This window comes from Tenrec ecaudatus, chromosome 2, assembly GCF_050624435.1.
Source record: "Tenrec ecaudatus isolate mTenEca1 chromosome 2, mTenEca1.hap1, whole genome shotgun sequence".
In the NCBI taxonomy this organism is placed as follows: domain Eukaryota; kingdom Metazoa; phylum Chordata; class Mammalia; order Afrosoricida; family Tenrecidae; genus Tenrec; species Tenrec ecaudatus.
This window is the reverse complement of record NC_134531.1, coordinates 153789528-153812247: the sequence shown is the minus strand read 5'-3', so window position 1 is coordinate 153812247 and position 22720 is coordinate 153789528. Positions and strand designations below refer to the sequence as shown.

The 22720-nt window shown below is 43.1% G+C and overlaps 1 protein-coding gene across 1 annotated transcript in view; it reads right to left on the bottom strand.

Annotated features, from left to right (window-relative positions):
• Positions 1-22720, bottom strand: part of SH3RF2 (SH3 domain containing ring finger 2) — a 154581-nt gene that overhangs the window by 61728 nt on the left and 70133 nt on the right. The window contains exons 3-5 of the mRNA XM_075541765.1: positions 20181-20450; positions 16365-16460; positions 8925-9248 (exon numbers count right to left, since the gene is read on the bottom strand). Coding sequence (XP_075397880.1) covers positions 8925-9248; positions 16365-16460; positions 20181-20450 — 690 coding nt within the window. The remainder of the gene's footprint in view (positions 1-8924; positions 9249-16364; positions 16461-20180; positions 20451-22720) is intronic.

The following is a 22720-nucleotide window of genomic DNA, read 5'->3' as shown; positions in this document are numbered from 1 at the left end:
TTGCCCTGCCTCAGCCTCCATCCTTATTCCTTCCACTGGGCTGACAGCAAAGGGTCCGATGGAGGATGCTCAGTTACCTCAGCAGGGGCCCTTAATTACAAGGCAACAGCCCCACTTCTTTCCTACTTTTGGAATTATCACTGTTTATCCAGGCAGGAAAGGGACTTTTTGGAAGCCTGTGCACTCCGAGGCAGGCTCCGACAGATCGTCCCTCTGAAGTGTGTGGCGGGTGAATCCCGTTCTCAGCAAGCCTGTTTAAACAGGCCAGCACCGGGGTGGTGATCGGATGGGGGCTGGTTATAGCTTGATCCAGCAATCATAATTATGTATTGAACCATTCACCACCACCAAACCCTGGTTATTAGCTCATGCACATGCATTGTCATGTTTTATCATTTCAGCACTCTTAAGCGATTAAAGAAAATTACCATTAGCAGCTCCATTTTATAGATGTAAAAACCGAGGCTTAGAAAGATTACACAACTCAGGGGAAGTTACAGTGAGTTGTGTGTGGGGGGGGAATCCCAGATCTGATGTACTCCAAAACCTATATATTTTTTATCCTCTATCCTGCCTGTGCTGAGATGCTCTTTGCTAAAAAAAACCTTTGTCTCTGAGGACTCTACCTGACACCTGTTAGGAGATAAAGAAAACAAAACCCTTTCATTATCCAGAAACAATACATGTCTCTTGTCTGAAGACAGAAGGCATCACAATGGCCGTCATTAATTAAAAAATAGGAGCAGGTCTTCCCCAGTGTTTTCTATCTTCAGAGTGTGCTGTTAGCTAATGAAGCTGGGTGATGCTCAGGCCAGGTCAAGTTCGCCCTATCGCCAGGCCACTGAGAACACTAGGGGAGCCGGGAAAAGAACAGATGCAGAATGCCTCATCCCAACTCCCTGGGTGAGAGCACAGCTACCAGACCATTGTAGGCTTATCTTCCATGTATGCATCACATCCTATTTTTTTTCTTTGAGAAATATTTAGTTTTCTGCAGTCCATGGTCTATACAATATTCCTTGCCAATTTAAAACCATCAATTCCTGTATGGTTTTCATTATTCATGGTCCAACTTTTCAATGCATATGAGGAGACTGAAAATGGCTTGGCTTAGCCCACCTCAGTCCTCAAAGTAACATCTTTGCTTTTTCTTTAAAAATAACAACAACCAAAAAACCTCTTGTGCAGCTGAATTGTCTAATGCCATAAATACATGGCTTGATTTCATGGCTGCTTCTGCTTCCATGAGCGTTGATTATGGATTCAAGTAAAATTAAATCCTTGACAGCGTAAGCCATCTCTCCATTTATCATGATGTCTATTGGTCCAGTTGTGAGGATTTTGGGTTCCTTTATTTATTAAAAGATCATTTTATTGGGGGCACAATATTCCTCTGGTTCCTTGAGACTTTCTCCCCCCCCCCCATTCTCATGACCCCAGTGCTGTGTCTCAATTCAGATTGGACCGGAGCATGTACACAGGTATAGATAAGAGATGGGAGCTCACGACACACAGAATCCAGGAACAGGAGTGGCAATAGCGATACCAGAAGAGTAGGGGAAAGGGGGGGAAGAGGAAGGGAGAATGATTGACACCTAAGCATACATCCCTCTCCAGGGGGAAGACCAACAGAAAACATGGGGGAAGGGAGATAATGGTTGGTGTAAGATATGAAAATAATAATTTATAATTTATAATGCATCACCTTTCTTGAGTCAACAATGGCTTTAGCGACCGGGGACCACGCAGGTCAAGGATGAAGCATTTCATGATGTATCGCAGGGACTATGAGTTCTGTTTCAAACTGCAACTGGGGTTTATTTATTTTATTTTGGGGAAAACTTCGAGTCATTTAACCAAGTTCCTTTTCCGGTCTGCTTTCTTACAGATCAAATGAGACAAAATGGCCATTGTGTCTACCAGTAGTTGTGGAAAAATCCCAAAGCTTGTGGCTGGGAAGCACCACCTAGATTTTGTTTATTAAAAGAAAAAACTATCGAGAATCAGTCAGGGCTTTCATCACAGATCATCAACTGTGTATCAACAACTTAAACTGCTTATCAAGCCTCCCAATAATCCCCCCCCCTTCTCTTCTGCTTCTGGAAAAGTGCTTGGCTCATTCCCTGCTTTTAATCAGGCCTGTCCTTAATCACATAGTTGATTCTAAGATATTCTAAATGCTCTTCCTGCAGGAAGAAAGGGAGGTGCAAGTAATCCCTCCATTTACTGAGGGATTGTGAACCCCTGCGATGATTCTACATGTGAGCTGCTCCCATTTTGCAGAGGAAGCTATTGAGACCCAATGGGATTAGTTCAAAGTCACTTAGCTGTTAGGTGAGAAAACCCTGGCAAGAATGCTCGTCTGATTTGGAAGCCTTTTTATTTACACTCAGCTGTCTTCTGCTGGGGCGCTCGCGGGGGGGGGGGGGGGGGGGGGGGCAGGGAAGCTCAACTAAAACAACAGCAGGAACAGACTCCACAGGCTCCATCAGCATTTCCAGTGGTTTGGTTTCTAACCCTCGGTGTGATAGGAAGCTTGTTCCTTGTCTCTCATGAAATCTTCCTGTTCTAATTTATGTCCCCTTTCTCTTCTACACACAGGAATACAAGACTTCTACATACGTCCAGGTGTAAAAAGCCAAAGTCATCTGCTATTTTTAGATCCACCCTGAAGCCTTTATTTCTCTGAGTGGAGTGAACGCAAACCTTTTGCTCCTGGTTTTGGCCCAAGCATGGGAACCAGACATCCGGAGAGAGTGAGGCAGTGAACACGTGGCTGAAGCAGCGGGGAAGCTGAGGCTGGCCTGAGGGCAGCGATAAGGAGACTGGCACAAGAAGACAGGGAAGATTTGCCAGCTGGCAGGGCCAGTGGAAAAAGGGTAGCAGTTCAGTGATGGTAAACATGCCAGGCGGAAAGGGGGGGAGAAAGGAGTCCTGTTTTTGAGCTGGCTGGGGAACACTCAAGGGAAAAAGCATATACAGAGAGATCCAGAGACCCGGAGTTTCAGAGGAGAGAATTATTGTCAGTGTGGGCATAGGTGCTCTGCACTCCCCAATGAATGGTGAGGGTCTACGATGTGCAAGCATGGAGAGCCCAGTCACATAATTTAGGTTTAAAGCTCACAGGGCACGTAGGCAGCCTTCAGAAAATCATAGTCTATTTTTAGAGAAGGCTTCTAAAATTTAATAAATTCATGAAGAATGAGAGTAGAATGTCACCATCTTGCAACCTTGAAAGACATCCTTCTCATGAATGGCTCTGCAAGCCCTATGCGGAAGACGATGGGAGACCTTTTAATGGTAGGCTGACGACACATGAGTGGGAATATATTTTAAGACAAAACAGAGGCAGTCAAGAGTGAAGAAATATTTAATTTGACAATTGTAGAAAGACATGAAAATGGAGAAAGAATCATCTTCAACTGGTGGTATTTGGGCAATAGGATATCAAGATCCGGTCCATACTCCCACCGTTTCTAACAATGAGTTCAAAATACATGAAATGCTTATCTAAGAACTAACACTGGACAACTCTTAGAAGGAAATTTGGGATTATGTTTCTGGGACTGGTTTAGGCAATGGTTTCTTAGATATGACACAAATGCATAAGTAGCAAAGAATACATCAACTGGACACCATCAAGACTGAAAACATTTTGTGCTCCAAATGACACCATTAAGAAAATGGAAGTATAATCTACAGAATGGAGTCACGTTCTACATATCATGTATCTGATAAGAGACTTGATTCTTGCAACTCAATAATAAGAAAATAAGTAATCCAATTAAAAATAGGCAAAAGATCTGAACAGGTACTTTGCCAAAGAAGAGACACAAATGGCCAGCAAGGACAAGGAAAAATGCCCAACATCATTAGCTATCAGAATTGACCAAGATAAGAGTTAAATTCAAACCAAAGTCACAATGATACTCTCCCCACAATGGCTCTAATGAACCCAGAGTAGCAAGTCCTGGCAAGGATGTGAATAAATTGGGGCCTCATGTACTATTGTTGGTGTGTAGACTGGTGCTACCACTTTGGAAAAAGTCTGGCAGGTTCTCAAACATTCACACATAGAGTTGCCACGTAATTTAATGATTCTACTCATGTATATACCCCAAAGAAATGAAAATATTCCACATACAAGGTTGTACAAGGACGTACACAACAGCATTATTACTAATGGCCCCAAAGGGGAAACAACCCAAATGTTCATCAACTAATGAATGAATGTACGAAATGTGGCATATTAACGCAATGGAGTATTGAGCCATAAAAGGAATGTAGTACTGATATGTGCTAGAGCATCGATGAATCTTGAAACATTATGCTAAGTGCAAGAAGCCAGTCATGAAGCACCACACATTACACTATGCCATCATAGAGAGTCTCCAGATTAGACAGATATACAGAGACAGGAAATAGAGTAGTAGTGATTACCTAGGATTCAGAGAGAAGTGAGAACATTGGGTAGTGATGGCTAGGGGTGTAGAATTTCTTTTTTGGGAATGGAAATGTTTTAAAATTGATTATGGTGACAGATATACACAGTGCACTATGAATATGTGAAAAACAAGTCAATTGGATATTAAACAATCCAACAAACATATCTAGTACTGCTTATGAAATGTTGAGGAACTGATGGCAGGGGTTTTAGTGGAGAGCAAATGTTTTGAGAATGATGAGGGCAATGAATGTACAGATGTGCTTTACACAATTGATGTATGTAGGGATTGTGATACGAGTAGTATGAGCCCCTAATAAAATGATTAAAAAACACTTGACCTTGACCTTGACTCAGCCGTTAGATCAGTGGTTCTCAACCTTCCTAATGCTGTGATCCTTTCATGCAGTTCCTCATGTTGTGCTGACCCCCCAACCATAAAATTATTTTGTTTCTACTTCGTAACTGTCATTTTGCTACTGTTATGAGTTGGGTGACCCCTGTGAAAGGGTTGTTGGACTCCTGCAGGGGTCGCGACTCACAGGTTGAGAACCGCTGCTTTAGATCTAAGTGTACAGAAGGTAAAGGGGAGAGAGGGACATGATAATACTGTAAAGATGCAATCAACTATATCCAGACGTGAAATGGAAGCTATCCAGGGTGTTTAGCTGGAGCAATTTCACAGACAACCAATTTCTCACTCTCCCAATCTCCTATTTCACCGCCGTCCAGCCAGTGCCAGTTCATGGCGACTCTGTAGGACACGGTAGAATTGTAGCTTATTAGGTGCATATTACCAGGCATACTCGGCCCCCTGTGGTCCTTAAAACGACTGTTGATCATCCCCCCACCCCCCTAGTCGGTGGTTAGTCCTCCCTTTTATTCTACTAGCAGACATGCACTTGGCTTCTCCCAGATGTATTCACTCCCTTCCTCTCTCTTGACAGAGTGTAGATCTCTACAGGAGTAGAAAACGTCATCTTTCTCCAGTGGAGTGGCTGGTGATTTTGAACTGTTGACCTTGCAGTGAGCAGTCCAGTGAGGAAGAAGAATGAGCAAGTGATTAGCTAAGTCTTTGGGAAAGCTAATTTGCATTTCTACTGAATGTGCGAGGCACTTTATGTGTCCGTGTACACATATAAGACCTGGGTGGTGCAAGTGGCTAGGTGTTTGGCTAGGAGCTGAAAGACTGGTGGCTGGAATTCCCCCAGAGGCATCTTGCAAGGCACAGGCCTGGAGAGCTTCTGAGCGATCATAGCCTTGGCAGCCGGTGGGAGTCATTCTCACCAGTGGGAGATGGCTTACAGCGACTTACCGCCCCAGCACACAGTAAGAAAGGAGGCACATGGTGTCTGCTCACTGCTAGCCTAAAGTCTGGCAGCTCAAATTTATCCAGCATGCCACAGTAGAAAGGGCTGGAGCTTTGCTTCTGGGAAGATTACAACCCAGAAAACCCCACGTAGCAATTCTACTCTAGCACCTGGGATCACCATGAGTCAAATCAACTAACAGCAGTGGGTTTGATGCTTTTAGTTTGTATATAAAATATGATTGTATAAAAAATATTTTGCTTTGAGGCTTAATTTTGCGTCACCAGAACTTCATTTTAAAGTGTTTACATACGCGAACACGTGTGTGTAAGCGTGAGCTCATGTCTGTGGGTGGGAGCGGGAGGACGCTGGCCCCCAAATGCTTGCGCACCTGCACGAAAGCCTTCAGCACGGGTGTGTAGGCAGACCGTATCACGCAGGGAGAGTTCGTATGGTGGGCGCATGTGTAAGGAATGGGCAAAGCAACACAAATTACAGAATGGCCTCCGTTTACAGAGCCAGACAGGGATAGAACATGTGAAGTGTTGTAGGAGGTGATTGCCTTCCTTTCAGACCAGCACATAGGTCTGTGAAGAGCCCTTGGCTTTCTCCTCCTCCTTGTCTTGCGAAAAAGGGATTAGAGGCTAATTAAGCAGCTTAGTCCCAAGGTAGAGATTCATGTTTGAAAACAAGATTTACAGCTTCTTAAAAAAAAACAAAACATCAGTACAGGTTGAGGTTTGTCCTTTCAAGTTGCCACCTGCATTGGTTCTGAAGGTTTTTTTTTTTCCTTCTCCACCAGAATACCCAACATGCAGTTCTTCTTAATTACTTTGCCTCAAACCTCTACTCCTCCATCTTTTAAAGTGTCCTTCAACCTGAATAGCCACATGCTGTTAGAAACACTTCAGCTCCTGTAGTGCCACATCTACTCCTTGGCTTATCTCCTTTCCTTGGAGTTATCTCCCTCCAGGGATCAGAGGTTAATAATAACAATAGAAATATGAACGAAGGTCCTCTGAAAACTGAGTCTATGCCATGAGAATCTACTTGACAGTAATTGGTGGCTCAAAGGTGGAATTCTTATCTTCCATGTTGGGGATCCAGGTTCAATTCCCGGCCAGGATAACAGCCACCAGTGTGCCATGCACAGTCACCACCTGCCTGTCCTCAAAGGCTTGTGTGTTGCTAGGGTGCTGACTGGGTTTTGATGGAGTTTACAGATTAGGATGGACTAGGAAGAAAAGCTTGGGGAGCTACTTCCAAAACTCAGCAAAATAAAGTCCTTCGGATCACAACAGTCAGATCTGCCACGAATCTCGGGGATGGCTCAGGACCATGCCATTGTACAGATGGTTGCATTGAGTTGGAAGGGGGCTTACTAACAGTTTACAACAACAAGAAGGACCACATGCACCAGACACTGCGCTAAGCACTTTTGTTCTCTTTCTAATTAGCTTCTCCATAGGAAAACTCCCAGGGCCAGCTGCATGGGTGTGAGGCTTGGGAAGCTGCCCAGAGCCTTATGCTCTGCAGGCCACTGCATTTGGTGGCTTGCTCTGTTGTCATCTTGAAATTCTTAATTCTTGCACCATGTCCCCAGCATTTTGTAGTGGCTCCCACATTTTGATGTAGCCAAATATCGAAACCATCCAATAACCTCTGATTTATTTTTCTTTCTTTTCCCTCTTTTCCAGGTGATGCCTAATATGTGGTCAGAGGAAAGGATAGAGACTTTTAACTTGTGGAGCCAAAACCCTCACTGGAAAATGGGGGCCTTCATCTCCATAGAGGGAAAGTCTTTAAGAGATAGGAACCATAGCGTGGTTGCTACCATGAAGAAGCAAAGCAGCTGTGAGAATTTGGGAAAGTTGCTGTAAGCATAAGGTTCCCCATTTAGAAAGTGGGGATAAATCCCTGAATACCTAACTCACAGTCTGTGGCAAGGATGAAATGTGATCATGTATGTAGAGCTCGAATACATGTTCTATATGGTGATACTCAAAGCCGTCAAGCTGATTCTGACTCAAGTTACTCCCATAGGACAGAGTAGAACTGCCCAGAGGATTTCCAAGTCTAAATCTTTTCTAAAGTAGTTTTATTGACATAAAATCCACACATAATGCAATTCAATAACTCAGTCACAGTAAGGAGAGTTGTACAATCATCACCACCATCAACTTTAGGACATTTTCTTCTTTCTTGTATTCGTTGTCAGCTCCCCATTTTCCACCAACAACCCCCCTGCCATGCCCCCATGTAATTGTTAATCCAACTATTCTTTCTATAGATTGATCTACGCTGGATTTCCTATCTCTAAAAGCATACAAACAAAAACAACAAACAAAGAAAAACCCAACAACAAAGACAAAATAAAACAGAAAAACCTCAATCAAAAGGAAAATAGAAAATATTAAAAACTGGAACTCATTAAAAATGAGTAAAAGGGAGGTCAAATGCTAAGGGGTTACATTGTAACCTAATGATGCCTGCCTTAATTGGCTTTACAATGCTCTCTGTCTGACAGCAAGGCTCGTTACCTCCCTGGACTATGTTCAGAGGGGAATCACCAGAGCCTTACTCAATGTGGGGACCCTGCAAATGGATTTTGGGCTTCCATTGTCACTTATATTGTCATCTGGGTGTTTAGAATTTAAGCTCCGATACTGTTCCCTCCCCTGGATTTGGATTTTATTATTGATAATTCTTGGATCACACAGGCTAGTGTGTTTCTTCCGTTTGGACTTAGTTGATGCCTCACTTAGATTACTGCTTGTTTTAAGATAAGCCTTTAAGGCCCCAGCCACTGTTCTTTCTGATAGCCAGGAATCATCTGATTCCTTCATCACACTTTGCTATAGCAGTCATAATTTCAGCGATTTTTTTCAGGAGGGTGAGTATGTAAATCTTCAGCCGGCAAGTCTATAAGTCTTTATGGGTGCAGACTGCCTCATCTTTCTCGTGTGGAGCAGCTAGTGGGTTCAAGTAATCTTTTGGTTAACAGCCCAACACTTAATCCACGGTGCCACCTGGATGTCTTATATGGCAATAGTTATTATTCATGTTTATGGGGGTTTAGCACTTATGAAACTTCAGACATTTCTTATGACATGATGCAAACCATTGGCCTAGATCCCAAGGTGCTGTTATTCCAGGGGTTTGTTCCTTACCTGTCCAGTGGAGCTGGGAGAAACTTCTGCTTTCTCCATGTGCTGATTGATCACAGAGGGGTTGCTGGAGCTGATAAGGACCGGGGTGCTGATCTCCACCATTTGGCGTTCCGAAGGGGAATGGACCATCCTGTTGAGCGTGTTCAAGGCTGTTGTGATGGAGAACTGCCCAGGCCCCTTCCTCCTGGACCCTGGGCCCCTATGAAGGGTGGCTGAATTGGTAGCTTTGCCTCTGGGAGATGAGGACCCTAGAGACAGGGTTTTTGTGTGAGATAACTGACGTCCTTTGTTCTTCTCTAAGAGATGTCTTGCAGTGAGGTTTGGCTGTAAGACAAAAGGACCAATGATAACTTAGTCTTGCTGATGTACTGTGAGTAGCTAAGTTTTACCCGGGCTGGCAGGAAGCCAGTGCAGATGCCACCTCCTTAATTATTCATTCCAGGGATTGCAGAACACCACTTCTGTCCTGTACAACATACCCCAGATATTTTGCAGTATCAAGAAATTCTCACAGCCCTTCTACAGAGCAAGTGCTATTATACATCTCTATCACTGAGTTCCGGGTGACCTGGGTGGTGCAAACTGTGAAGTACTTGGCCGCTAACTGAAAAGTGAGCTATTCGAGGCCACTCAGAGGTGCCTTGAAAAAGGCGATCGGCTTTGGAACAACCCGACATCGGCAACCTTATGCAGACCAGTTCAACTTTGACACCCAGGGAGTCACCATGATTTGGAATTGACTGGTTTGATTTTTTTTCGAAAGTGAAGTTCAAAAGGATTAAAGATAAGCCAGGAGTCTCTGCCCTGGCCCTTTTTACCCAATAGATGTTTCAACTCATTCGTTAGCCAACGCCTACCCCACCAAACCCCCCAAATGAGTGCCTGCCTTCTTGGTGTCTCTGCAGCCTTGCACGTGGCTGTCTTCACACTTCCACTCTGTGGTACAATCATTTACATGCCTTCCCCCCACTGGGCTGTCTGCTATCTGAGGGAAGGGACTTTATACCTGGTCTTCTCTGGTTTATCCCGTCTGGATGCTTAGAGAGTGTTTGCAGAATAAGGAGCAAATGAAGTTATAATTGTCATCAACCACCCTCAATAGTCACATGCCTTACTCTGATTTAGAGATTGAAATATAGCGATAAAAGGGAGCTTGTCCACTAAAGAATGTCTCAATGACAATGTATAAAGGATTAAAATAGCCATGATAGCAAATTTTAAAGAAAATGTAGTTTCTGTTGTAATATCGTGAAACAAATATCAAGTAAGGGAGGGGTGTTATTTGCATTTGAAATGCAAGAAAGAAGAGGTCCAGAGAGGGTGGCTTATAGGCAGTAGAGTCAGCATGTAAAGGAAACAACCTAAGAAACATAAATACATGGTAGTAGGCGCTCTGATGGGACAGTGAAGAGGAGAAGCTGCCACTTCAGATCGGAGGTCACGAAGGACCAGCTGAGACACAGTGGACAAGGAGGAGACGGGGGAAAGGTGCTAGGAGGAGGAAGGGTGTCACCAATAGCTGTTATGTTGATTCTGACTCACGGAGACTCTGTGTGTCTGCCATCCTGGTGCAGGAAAAGCCTCTGACCTCCTCCAGCTTAGAATCACTGTCAACAGTGCAAGGTTGAGTCCTATGTATTGGAGATCATATCTAGCTCCTTTCTTCAACCTTAGTACCATTTCAAAAAGCAATTGTCCCTCTCCGGGCACTGCCTATTTCTCTGCTGGTTTGGATAATCCATTGCAGTGGCCCCAGAGAGCTCACAGACAATACTCATGATTATGAGGTTTATCAGGGATGGAACAGGTTAAAACTCAGGATCAGGAAATATTGAAGATATAGTGTTTCAACCAGGACAGATTCTTTATAGCCATGCTTGCTGGGAAGGTAGGCCTCTCTCTGGCCCTGGGCCTCTCAGGCCCTCAGCTGGCCTGTCTTGCGTGGGCACGTGTTACAAAGTTCTTTAGTCCAGAGGGAGGCCACTCTGCTGGTGAGCCTTGATCTGAAGGTGCCCAGCTCGGTGAGTCAGCAAGCCCAGCTCTCTTGACAAGTGCCCCGGGGGCATCCCGCTTCACCAGCCTGCTCTTGCTTTCAGGCACAGCTCTTTCGATGGGTTGGCACATCCACTCTAACTTCCTTGCTGTGTGAGCCACGATGCACCTGTATCATCTTGTGTGGGGATTCTGGTTCTGCTGCCACCATTTTTCCTTGCCACTGCTTCTTACTATCTTGTGTCGTCTCTTTGTCTCCTGGGTCTAGAAGGTTCTCAGTGCAGGGACCTTGGATGCAAAGAATATGCTCTGCTCTCCTGTCTTTCTCCCTTAATGGAATGGCTCCTTTTAAACCGCCTGGAAAGGCAACACTGACCTTTGTAGGGTTCCATACATCTTATTTGCATGGTCCCACTCCCATATGGAGTCCCTGAATGTTATTTGCATAAAGGCCAGCTTTTCAATTTCCTCAAAGGGCTACCGGTACATGGTCCATCACAATCTACTTTCAATATTGTGTGCGAGCCCTCGAGATTAATTGGAGGAGAGCCATATTAAGCAATTCCCTGCATCATAATGCCAGAGTAGAATTATACTTCCAGAGTAGACTTAAATTCCAGAGGGATTTCAATGCTGGGTTTCCAAAGTAGCTCCCCAGCTCTGTCTTCTGAGGTGGCTCCAGTTGGACTCGAACTTCTAGCTTTTAGGTTGGTAGCTGAGTGCACTTGCACCAACCAGGGACTCCGTAGAGGTATTACAAATTAGTCAAAAGGTCTTATAGAGGGAAGGGGCTTAGCCTGTTTGAGAAGAAGGCAGAAGAAAGAGAGAGAAGGCTAGAGCAGAGGGGCTGAGGAGCATGTGGTAAGAGAGAAGGCCAGGGGGGCGTGAGGCAAGGACCAGATCACTTTGTTCCCAGTGTCACAGGAAGGCTCTGGCAGGATAAAGGTAGAGGAATGATATAATCCGAGCTGTCTTTTAATAAAATTTTCTACAGTTTGTCAGTTCTTACAAAGTTAAACAAGCATCTGCCTTAGTTATCCAGTGCTATTATAACAGGAAGATCACAAGTCTTTTACAAACAAATGTATTCTCTCATAGTTTAAAAGGCCAAAAGCCCCAATTCAGAGCATCAGCCCTTGGAGAAGCCTTTCTCTCTCTGTCAGCTGGGGAAAAGGTTCTTGCCTCCTTTAAATGTCTATAGGCCCAGCATCCCTTGGCATCAATCTTCCCCTGGTGCTAGGCGCTGCAGTGTTGCGGCCCAGGTCAGACTGACACACTCCATTCCCAGCTCTTCTTTCTTGGTGACCCTAGGTCCCTCTGCTCCGTTTCCTTTCCTTTGTCTTTTGTATGGTAAAAGGTGTTGCAGGCCATACCACAGGGAAACGTCCCTGTCCTGGATCAGAACTGTGATGGGATCAAGAGTGCCACCTCCCATTCTTCAACCTCTTATCATTTGACCACAAGAGGTCATATTGTGGGAGAATCATTATGTAACTGCCAAACCACTGAGCATTATGAGTCAGCCAAATTGATAGATATTTGTGGGGAAGACAAATTCACTCTGTGACATCATCCCACCCAGAAATACTACCATTAGGCAATTACCCAACAGAAATGAAAAACCAACTCACGCAGAAACATGTATGCTAATGTTTATATATCTATAAATTCCATAAATGCAAATAATCTCGATGTCTTCTAACTGGAGAATGGATAAACAAAATCTAGTACCTCCATAAAGTGGAGTACGACTGAGCCACAAAAATGAGTAATCTTGGGGTCATGGGAGCCGATAACATTGATTATATAACCACACTCAATGGGCTTGAACAACAGAATTGCATGTGAATAGCTACATGAACTGTGTAAGGTATGGCAAAAACAACAACAAAGGATTATATATATATATATATTAAGGGTTCCTGGGGGTGTGGTGGGGAGGGAGGAGATAAAGGGGAGCTAATATCAAGGCATTCAAAAAGAAAGAAAATATTTTGAAACCGATTGTGGTAGCAATTGTACAATACTGCTTGATGTGATTGAACTATGGAATGTTATGATATCTGTAAGAGTTCCCGATAAAATGATTTTTTTAAAAAGTAAACTTTTAGATATACATGCTATGGATGAATCTCAAATGTATTATGCAAAGGAAGCCATTGATTCCATTGATACAACACTTTGGAAAAGGCCAAAGTAGAGGAGCAGAACACAGTACAGTGCGCTGCCGGTGTGAAGAGACGGGGAAGGAGTTGATTATCAAGAGGTAGCATGAGAGCATATTTTTGGACTGTTGGGATTAATCTATGTCTTGATATGCGTTGTTCATTGTACAGCTGAATGTGTTTATCAAAGTTCATTGAACTGTATACCAAAAAGAGTAAGCTTTCCTGTATACAGATTAAACAAATGACAAAATAAAAAGCTCATTTTGGCTGTTATTCAGGAATGTAAGATTATGGTTATCAGGAAACAGGCATTCATGAACTTTCTGACGCCACCTTATAACTATAACCCAAACCCAAACCAGCTCATTGCCATCTAGTTAATTCTGATTCACAGTTGCCCTCCATAGGGTTCCTGAGGCTTTGTGAATCTTTATGGGAGCAGACAAGGCCTTGCAAGGACTGGTGGGTTTTAACCACTGAGTCTGTGATTAGCAGCCCAACGCGAATCCAACAACGCCACTTTGGATCATAACCACAGGGAGACCAATTAGGACGTTACTGAAATTGTCTAGGGAAGCTCAGAAGGCATCCAGGACTAGAGACAATGTCTTACATTTCCCTGAGCTCTTATCAGTTCCTTATTCACTGAGTAAAAGGACAATATACACACTTTGCGTTGAATGAGGAAAGCTCTTCATGGCCATTCAGAGGTATAATAAGCAGGCCTGGGGGCACAATGATTAAGTGCCTGATTGCTTACCAAAAGGTTGGTGGTTCAAACCGACTTATTGGCTCTTTAAGAAAAGGACCTGGGATCTGCTTCCCTAAAGATCACAGCTTAGAAAAACTGAGGGGCAGTTCTACTCTGTCACACCGAGTCGCTATGAGTTGCACTTGATTTGATGGCATTTCACAAAACAACAACCAAGCTATAATGAAGTGAGTTAATTTTTTTCTCCCTCTACTTAATTGCTCTGACCCCCCAGGTGAGCTCCACCACCACCATCACCACCACCATCTTTCCCAGCAGCGTCAACAAAGGGCCCCTGCCAATGTGAAGAACAGCTCAGTTGGGGAAGTATTGAGGTTCTCTTAGATTTGTGCCCACTCATTTTCAGCAATATCCTTGAGGTTCACTGGGCTGAGCAAAATTCATGTACCCCAGGCGGGCTCTGTTGGACAAGTGCAGACATGAATGGGTGTACACTTGATGTTTCTTTTAGCGCCTTTGTCTTCAGGTGCAATTCAATAAATAAAATGATACATTAACAAGAAAAATCAAGTTAATGCCTCCCAAAGCATGTCATCTTCCTAAGAAAGATTTCCTTCCTTCCAGTTGCTTTGCACGACACAGGTAATTCAAAGTGTATTTAAAGAGTTCGCAGCAAGTGCTAATCTTAATGAAATGTCTGGAGTCAAAATGTAAGTACTGCTCTAAAAAGCTCAATTTAGATTTCAAGTAAATTTTGAAAGCCAGGTTCCCAGATTAGAGCAACCACTTGATTATCTTTTCCCCTTCCTAGCAATTAGGAGAACAAATGAAGCAATGGCTAGTTTGATGATATTCTTGAGGGTTCTTGTAATCACTAATTTTAGAGGTGAAGAGGTGGAGAGAGTATTCAAACGAATAATCATTAATTGTAGACATTTTGGAAAACAGGGTTTCAGAAATGGGTAATGAAATTGGTGGTGCCTCTTTTCTCAAAGATATGAAGAAGATTCTTGAAATAATGAAGAGGAGCATGCAAATTAAAGGTGGAATGAATTTGTTAAGCACATCTGTTATGGATTGAATTGTATATCTTCCCCCTTCCCTAATATATGCCAGTGTGATAAGGCCATGATCTCAGTATTAGACTGTTGTCCCCCATTTGGTGATTTGATGTGATTATCTTCCATTTTGTAATGTTGTAAATCCTAATTTCTATATGTCAATGAGGTAGAATCAGTGTGAGGTGGTCCATTTTCTGTTACTGCCTAATACATCCCACCCTCCCATCCTTATTCAAAGTCACATTCCTATTCCTATCACACCCTTGCTTGAGTCACCCCTTTTATTTGACAAGAGATCAAAGGAGAGAGAAGTGAGCGGCCTGGGGGGTCTGCCTACCACCAACAAAGAAGAGCAGGGAGCAGACAGGTCCTTGTGTTAAGAACCTCCTAACCTCAGTAAGATTTATGTCAAGAGCCATGAAACTCAGTAAGGAATGCTAGGCCCACAGATGTTGAAAGGAGACAACAGAGGGGACATAGACAGAAAGCTTTCTCTTAGAGCAGGTACCCTCCTACCAGCCTCTTGGTGAAAGAAGGATCTGTTTGTGGAAGCCATCTCCAGGTGCTAGATAGCAGTGAGTTGAAATAATACTCTAGGGCTGAGGTACTAGTTGCAGCTGATTGATCGCTTTGCCCTGGGAGAGGTAACCCTCCTTTCCAATGATCATAATTATTCCTCCTTAACAAATGTTCCTTGACCCAGACTGTGGTTCTACCGCTGACTTAGGCCCTCCAATCAGAAGGCTAGACATGCTCCTCGATCACTTCTGTTTCGCCCCACCTGGAGGCCAGGGAGCGTGCCTTTTACTGTTTCATAGCTCTCCACTGCTCATTGTGCGTACCCCACCCTTCACGACTGAACACCACCAAACACAGCTCGACAATGAATGGATCAGCTCTGTTACATTTATAATGACCTACTCCACGCAGGGGTGAGCCTCTCAGCCAGATTGTATTATCAGAATGAAGAAATCAGGAGATAGGGTAGCATATTTTATTTTTTTAAGAGTTTTTTAAAAACCACAAATGCATTTTTGCAATGCTCTTTTCAGAACATTAAATATTCACAAATGGGCCAAAGAAATGGAAACCATCTAGAATCTCACCATCTAGCAATCCCTGCTGTTAATGTTGCACGCATGTTCCTTTAGTCCTTTATTTGTTTGTATGTACATATATTTGTAAAACTAAGTGTATGCAGTTCAACTTTTTTTACTTATCACTGGATCATGAATATCTTCCCATTTACATTAAATGATATGAAACATTCTTCTTTAATATTGTTTTCAATAGGTACAAGAGATTTCCATTTACAGAATGATAGAGGTCTTTCCCCCCATGCTCTTGCAATGACTGGGTAACAGCTTCACAAAATTTTGGCATCTTTAGGGAACTTAGTTAGGCCTTAAGTAAACCTGAGATCATACAGGAATTGTTCCCAGGAATTATTTATATATATCTATATTCTCAGAAGAAGTCATCCTCCAGGTGCAGAGTTGATATTTACCTCCACAAACAAGATAGGGAAGATGCCCACTTTGTCTCCTAACTTGCCTTCTGCCCAGTTCTCATCCACTCTGCTGATCACAGTGATGATGTCGCCCTGAAAGAGAGAACATTTCATCGTCACCATTCAGTCTCAGGTTTCAGGTGAGGAGAGCTTTCAACGGAGGTCAGCATGGACTCCCAGATGGCATAAGGCACAAGGAATGGAACAGTCCTCCTATGATTTTCTTACTAAATCTTTCTGCTAAAATGATCTTTTTTTTTTTTTCCTGGAAAGACAGCATTTGGGGCCTCAAGGCTACATAAAACGGAACTCACTGCGATAGAGTTGATGCCGACTTACAGCGACCCTGTAGGACAGGGTCGACCTGCCCTCATGAGTCTCTGAGACTGCAACCCTTTACTGGAGTGCAAAGCTCCCTCTTTCCCCCTGTTGGCAGCTGGTGCTCCTGATCACCACCGCCCAGTGAGTCCCCGGTACACCACCCGAGCTTCTCGAGGAGACAGGGTCATAGACATCATTTCAAAGGTTAAAGGCATCCAACGAGAAAACTTGAAAATGTTTCTAATTTTCTGTCACCAGTTGAATCAGGATTAATCAAAATGAAAATCACAGGAAGACAAGTTTCTTTTAACTAAAAATAAAAATGAAAGAAAGAATGTAATTCATCTAATTTTAAGGTCTTTTAAGAATGTCTTCTTTTTGTGTGTTTCAGAAAGTAAGATCTTTCAATTCATTTTTTTTATTACCTTAAAAAAAAGTTATGATGTAGGCTGTAGAAACACTGGATAATGCAGAGTAGCAAGACCAAAAAAATTTCCTAATAGAGATAAGATCACTTGCTATATATTTCTCCCAACTTATAGTCTATGAAAATAAAACATCTGCTGCTGTCGCTGGGTGCCACTGAGTTGATTTAGACACATGGCGATCCCATGTGACAGAAGAGAACTGCCTCTTGGAGTTTTCTGTGCTGTAACTTATAGAAGCAGACCATTAGGTCTTTTCTTGAGGAGCTGCTGGTTGGGTTTGACCCACCAGTCTTTTGGTTAGCAGCCAAGTGCTTTACCAAAACATCTCTCTCTCTTTCTGACTTGGAAAAAGTACATGGAAAATAGGAATTTAAACTAACGGAATTTTTCCACAAACTTAAAAAAATTCCATTGTGTATGTTTGTGTGTATGCACACACACATGTACCTACAGATTTCTAAAAAATATTTTAGAAAGCATATACACATGCATACATACATAAACTACATAAATCTTAGAGGTACAGGCCAATGAACGTTTACATCTGGAACCATCTACAAAGCCACCGTACAGATCAAAGTGGAGAACATTGCTTTACCCGCTGTGTCCTTTCCTCCCACAGAGGAAGAGTCAACGGGATTCCGACGTCTAGCACTCTGCGTTCATTTGGCCATTCTTGTGCTTTATACCAGTGCGCTCATGCAGGCCACAGACCTGGCCACTCATCCACCGAGGCTTAGTAGAAGTGCCCGTTCCTCAGTCTCCTGACCTGAGCCCTCTCCCTCGGTGATCTAGGTTAACCCAAACTTAAATTCATTACTGCACTACAAACTCACAGCTTGAACAATTTTTCACAGCTTATGACAATGTCTAATCATTCACCTATATGGTATTACTTCCGCTGAGTTGGTGTATGTCTTGCTGTGCATATTCTCACCAAAAACAATAAAATAAAGAAAACAGGAAAAAAATTCCCACATGTCATTACTTCTTTACTGCCTGTCCAATCCAATCAGACCACAACTCCATGCCATGTATGCAGGACCTGGATCTATCTGTATTGATCATTTATCCCCAGCATCTAATACAGTGGCTATCTTTCAAGAGGCATCTAGTAAAATTTTCTTGGATGCATGCATGAATAAATGAAGTGTATGATATATGGAGGCAGAAAGCACTGGAAAAATAGCCTCATTGAGAGGAAAGAACCTGGAGTGTAATTTGGGCATATTGACTTTAGGAAGACTACAGATTTCGGAGTGAACTCTTTCCTGACCTTCTAGTCTAGTCCCTCGGTTATAATTTCCCATTGATGACGCTGCTTCTCCACGAGACTGCTGGCTCTGTGGACAATGAATCATCATTTCATCCCCAGTGGCCAGGTTACACAAGGATGGCTCAGTGAATGAGTGAGCAGGTGGAGGAAGTGTCTGAGATTGTGAAGAAGGTTGGTGAAGTGATGATGCCAGACCTTTCTCGGGCTGTGTCTCTGATGCTCAGTCTCTAAGGGCTGGCACAGAGTAAAACCTCAAAAAAAATGCTCGTGGAATTACACTGACCTTCCTTTACTGTAGTCTGAGGATAAACTTTGAAGTTCAAGCTACAACATGACCTTCCCTTGGAGTTTCACTCTGAGATGCCAGGACAATCAAGAAGATCATTGTGGCAAAATATGGAGGCTAGTGAGGTGATGTTCTTTGAAGGGATACAAAGTCATTTCTGATAGTTGTGGAATAAAATAGTCTGACCAAACAAAAGGCCTCCCCGGCCTTTCTAAGCAGCGCCACTCTATTTATATTCCATCACCAGTGGCCAAGAATGGAAATATCCAACTTTCTATAAACATATTTGAAAATTTTAGGAGTAATAAATACCAAGTCCAGAGAGTCAAAATCCTCTGCCGGTGCTGCTCAGTAATCACTGGGCTGCCAGCCACCAGGTGGGGCTTCTGTGCAGGGTTACATGTGTAGGATCCCCACTGGCATTTGGTTATCTTTACTTGCAAAATGATGAAGAATCATATGATAAAAAAGGGACAAATCTATTGAATAAGCATCAAAGCACATTATATTAAGAGAGGGAGAAACCTTACATCAACTAATTCAACTCCTGTGCTTGAAAAATATATTTTTGAGAAGTTATGTATGTATAAAGCCATAATTATGCTATCATGTATACTTACAGTAATTTGAATACTATGCTTACAACTAAATAGGTTGCTGTGAATTAATGGAATTAAGTAACCCTAACTCGGTCAGCAAAAAGAAGCTTCTAGATGCTGGTGTAACAAAGAGAAAGCTGTGTTGTTTTATACAGGACATTATCAAGTTGTGTTTACTATTATCATTTGCTCATCACATGCCTGATGGTGGTGACAGTGTCTCATTCTTGCCGTATCCAGAGCCAGAAAATAAGCAACGCGTAAGAATGTTTGTAAAGTGAATGAATGAATGAATGAATGCGTGACTGGATATGTTTATAATTGTTTAAAGGTTTAAGCATTTGTGCCAAACCCTTCTCTCTTATTCTTGCCAGCAGATTTATCTAGAGATTTCAAGCCTACATAGGCTGGATTCTATGTACACAAATACAGGCATGTGCAAGACGGTTTCAAAAAGTTAGTGGGAAAATGCTCTTCTCTTTTATGCCCATGTTCCACCAACTTTGTGCAGCCCTCTCATCTACTCACACACCAAACCAAGCCGAAAGACCCAAACCTGTTGCCATTGAACTGATTCCAACTGCCGGCATCCCATGGGTTACAAAGTAGAACGGCTCTGCGGTGTTTCTTTTTGCCTGTATCTTTCACAGAAACCAAACTGCCTCTCTTCCGCAATGCCCCTGGGTGGGTTAGAACTGACAGCCTTTACATTGGTAGTCAAGTGCAAACCATTTGTACTACCCCAGGGGCCTTCTATAGACAAATAAATATACATACACTCACAGCACATATATAATCTTATCTAATATATATATATGAAGGGGAATATTTAGAAATCAGCAAGTATTAAACAATTTCCTGGGTCCCCAGTCTCTACGGGGCCTTCGGTGACTGGAATCTTACCTTGAGGAAAGTCAGACAGTCCTGGTTGTCGCTCTTATCCCTGTTCCGCAGGTCGAAGTTGTAGAGGGCGCGGCAGAGCGGCGGCGGCTGGGGCAGTTGTTTGATGACTTGCACAGAGTGTGCTGGGAAGACCCCACTGACCCCATTGAGCTCGCCCTGGTACCAGTTCTCGTCCAGCTGTCTCCGGAGGAGGACGACATCGCCCTTGTTGAAGCTCAGGTCGCCGGGACTCTGCCCTCGGTAGTTGCACAAGGCCTTTGCTCGAGGCACCTGTAGGGGCACAGACCAATAAAACAGGCGCCTGACTTAGAGGCTGCAGAGCAGCAGGGGCCAGGTGCCTAGCTAGCCACTGAGCTCTTGTGAGGCTGCTATGAGTCACAATTGACTCCATGGCAGTGAGTAGTTGTTTTTCCCGGCAGAAGTTCGGGATGTGAATGGTCTCATTTACTCTATGTAGTCCTTTAAAATAGCCACTCTTATGCTCTCCGATGAGCAGATAGAGTAAGTGAGACAAGAGTGGTTCAATGACTTGCCTAAAGTGACAGCTCCAGGGCCTGAACCCGTGCTAGCTGATTCTAGAGTTTTCGTTCTTATCACTATGCCGGTAGCAAGCTTTGGACGTCATAACTATGTGAACTTGAGTGAGCCAGTGATGCCTTCTTGATCTGAATCCTGGCTCCATCTCTCTCCACTGTGTGACTATGGTGGAAATAGTTCATCCTCTCACGCCGTAATTCCTTCATTTGTAAATGGGCTAAGGATAGTGGTACTGAGGTTGCTGTGAAGAAGGTTATTGTTGGTGTATTCAAGTCCATTGTAGAAGTCATGTATACGTTGAGTGCCTTCTGACCAAGGGGGCTCATCTTCTGGCTCTGTATTAGACACTCTTCTGTTGTGATCCATAGGACACTTCTGTCTAGTGTCGAGCAGTTGTTAGTCATTCCTCCCCCGCCCGCCCCGACCACCAGTCTCGCTTAGTCTGGAGGCTGAAATCTATCCACTCTGGGTGACCCTGCTAATATTTAAAACATTGATGGCATCGTTTCCAGCATCAAAGCAACACAAAGCTAGTAAAATATGTCAAATGTTCAGACAGGTAGTGGATTCTTATTCATATGGAGAACTACTTGTGGCTCAATAATTATGTACTCAACTGCTAACTAAAAGATCAGTGGTTCAAGCCCACCAGCAACTCCAAGGAAGAAAAGACTTGGCAGTTTGCTTCCATAGAGATTACAGCCTAGGGAACCCGATGAGGAAATTCACTCTGTTCTCCAGGGTTTCTCTGAGTCTGGGCTGACCTGATGGTTTATAACAACAATAGCAATGATATTCATTTTTGCCTACTTCTCAGTGTTGATGGGAAACAAATTGAGATGAGAACTGTCTGAAAACAGAGATTATTATAGGAGAGTACTGTATCATAATCTGTCTTCAGCTGTCTCTAGAAAGTGTAAATATCACAAGTGATTGGATCATTAGGAAGTTCAAATGAGACAAAGAAACAATTAGTAATCAATCAATTTAATAAAAATTTTCATTTGTCAAAGCATTTGTCTAAACTTCAATCAAGTATATTTCTTTTTTCCTATTTGTGACTGGTTTTTATCCATGCAGAAATGGCCTCACTTTGGTCTTGTTCTGAGTCAATTTGGCAAATTGGAAGTTCAAACAACTTAGGCTTAATACCAACCCTTCAAGTTCATGTGGGATAGTATTTTGTTTGGTGTTTTTCTTGACATTGGTACGAAATAGTCCCCTGTCAGGGTGACTGGGTTGCTATTTATAATGGGGTGCAGGGAGACATTTCGGCTCTCTGAGTACTTTCCAAGTCTACAATGTTCATTTAAAAACCAGCTAGAGACAGAGACAAGATCTGTCCATCACTTTGCTGATGGACTGGTGGAGCGATACTTCTCTCCTGCTCCCTACATATAGCAAGGGAGGCCAGTGACTAGACAACCACAGGAACACAGCTTGTCCTTGGGAAACTCATCACCAAGTGGTCAGAGACATGTATACTAGAGGTTTATCACCGTGTTCTGAATAAAAAATAGTGAATTGGTTGGATCAATTTGAATACACCCATACAATGGAAAGCTATACAGTCATTAAAATCAATGATACTGAGCTATAATTAATATCATTGAGTTGCTGACACTACACTGCTGTAATAGAAGCTATTAAAAGCAATTATGTAAACAATGCTTTCATTACCAATGAATATGTGTATTTTTATCCTGTGAAATGATAGTTGACAAGATATAACATCTGGGTCTTAAAGGATTGAAGATAAACAAGCAGCTATCTAGCTGAGAAGCAACAAAGCCCACATGGAAGAAACACACCAGCCTGTGTGATCATGAGATATCGATGGGATCAGGTATCAGTCATCAAAGACCCAGAACAAAAAATATCGATGGGAATGAGGGGGAGTGCAAAGTGGAGACCCAAAGTCCATCTGTAGACATTTGGACGCCCCCTCACAGAAGGGTCACAAGGAAGAGACGATCCAGTCAAGGTGCAATACAGTACCAAGG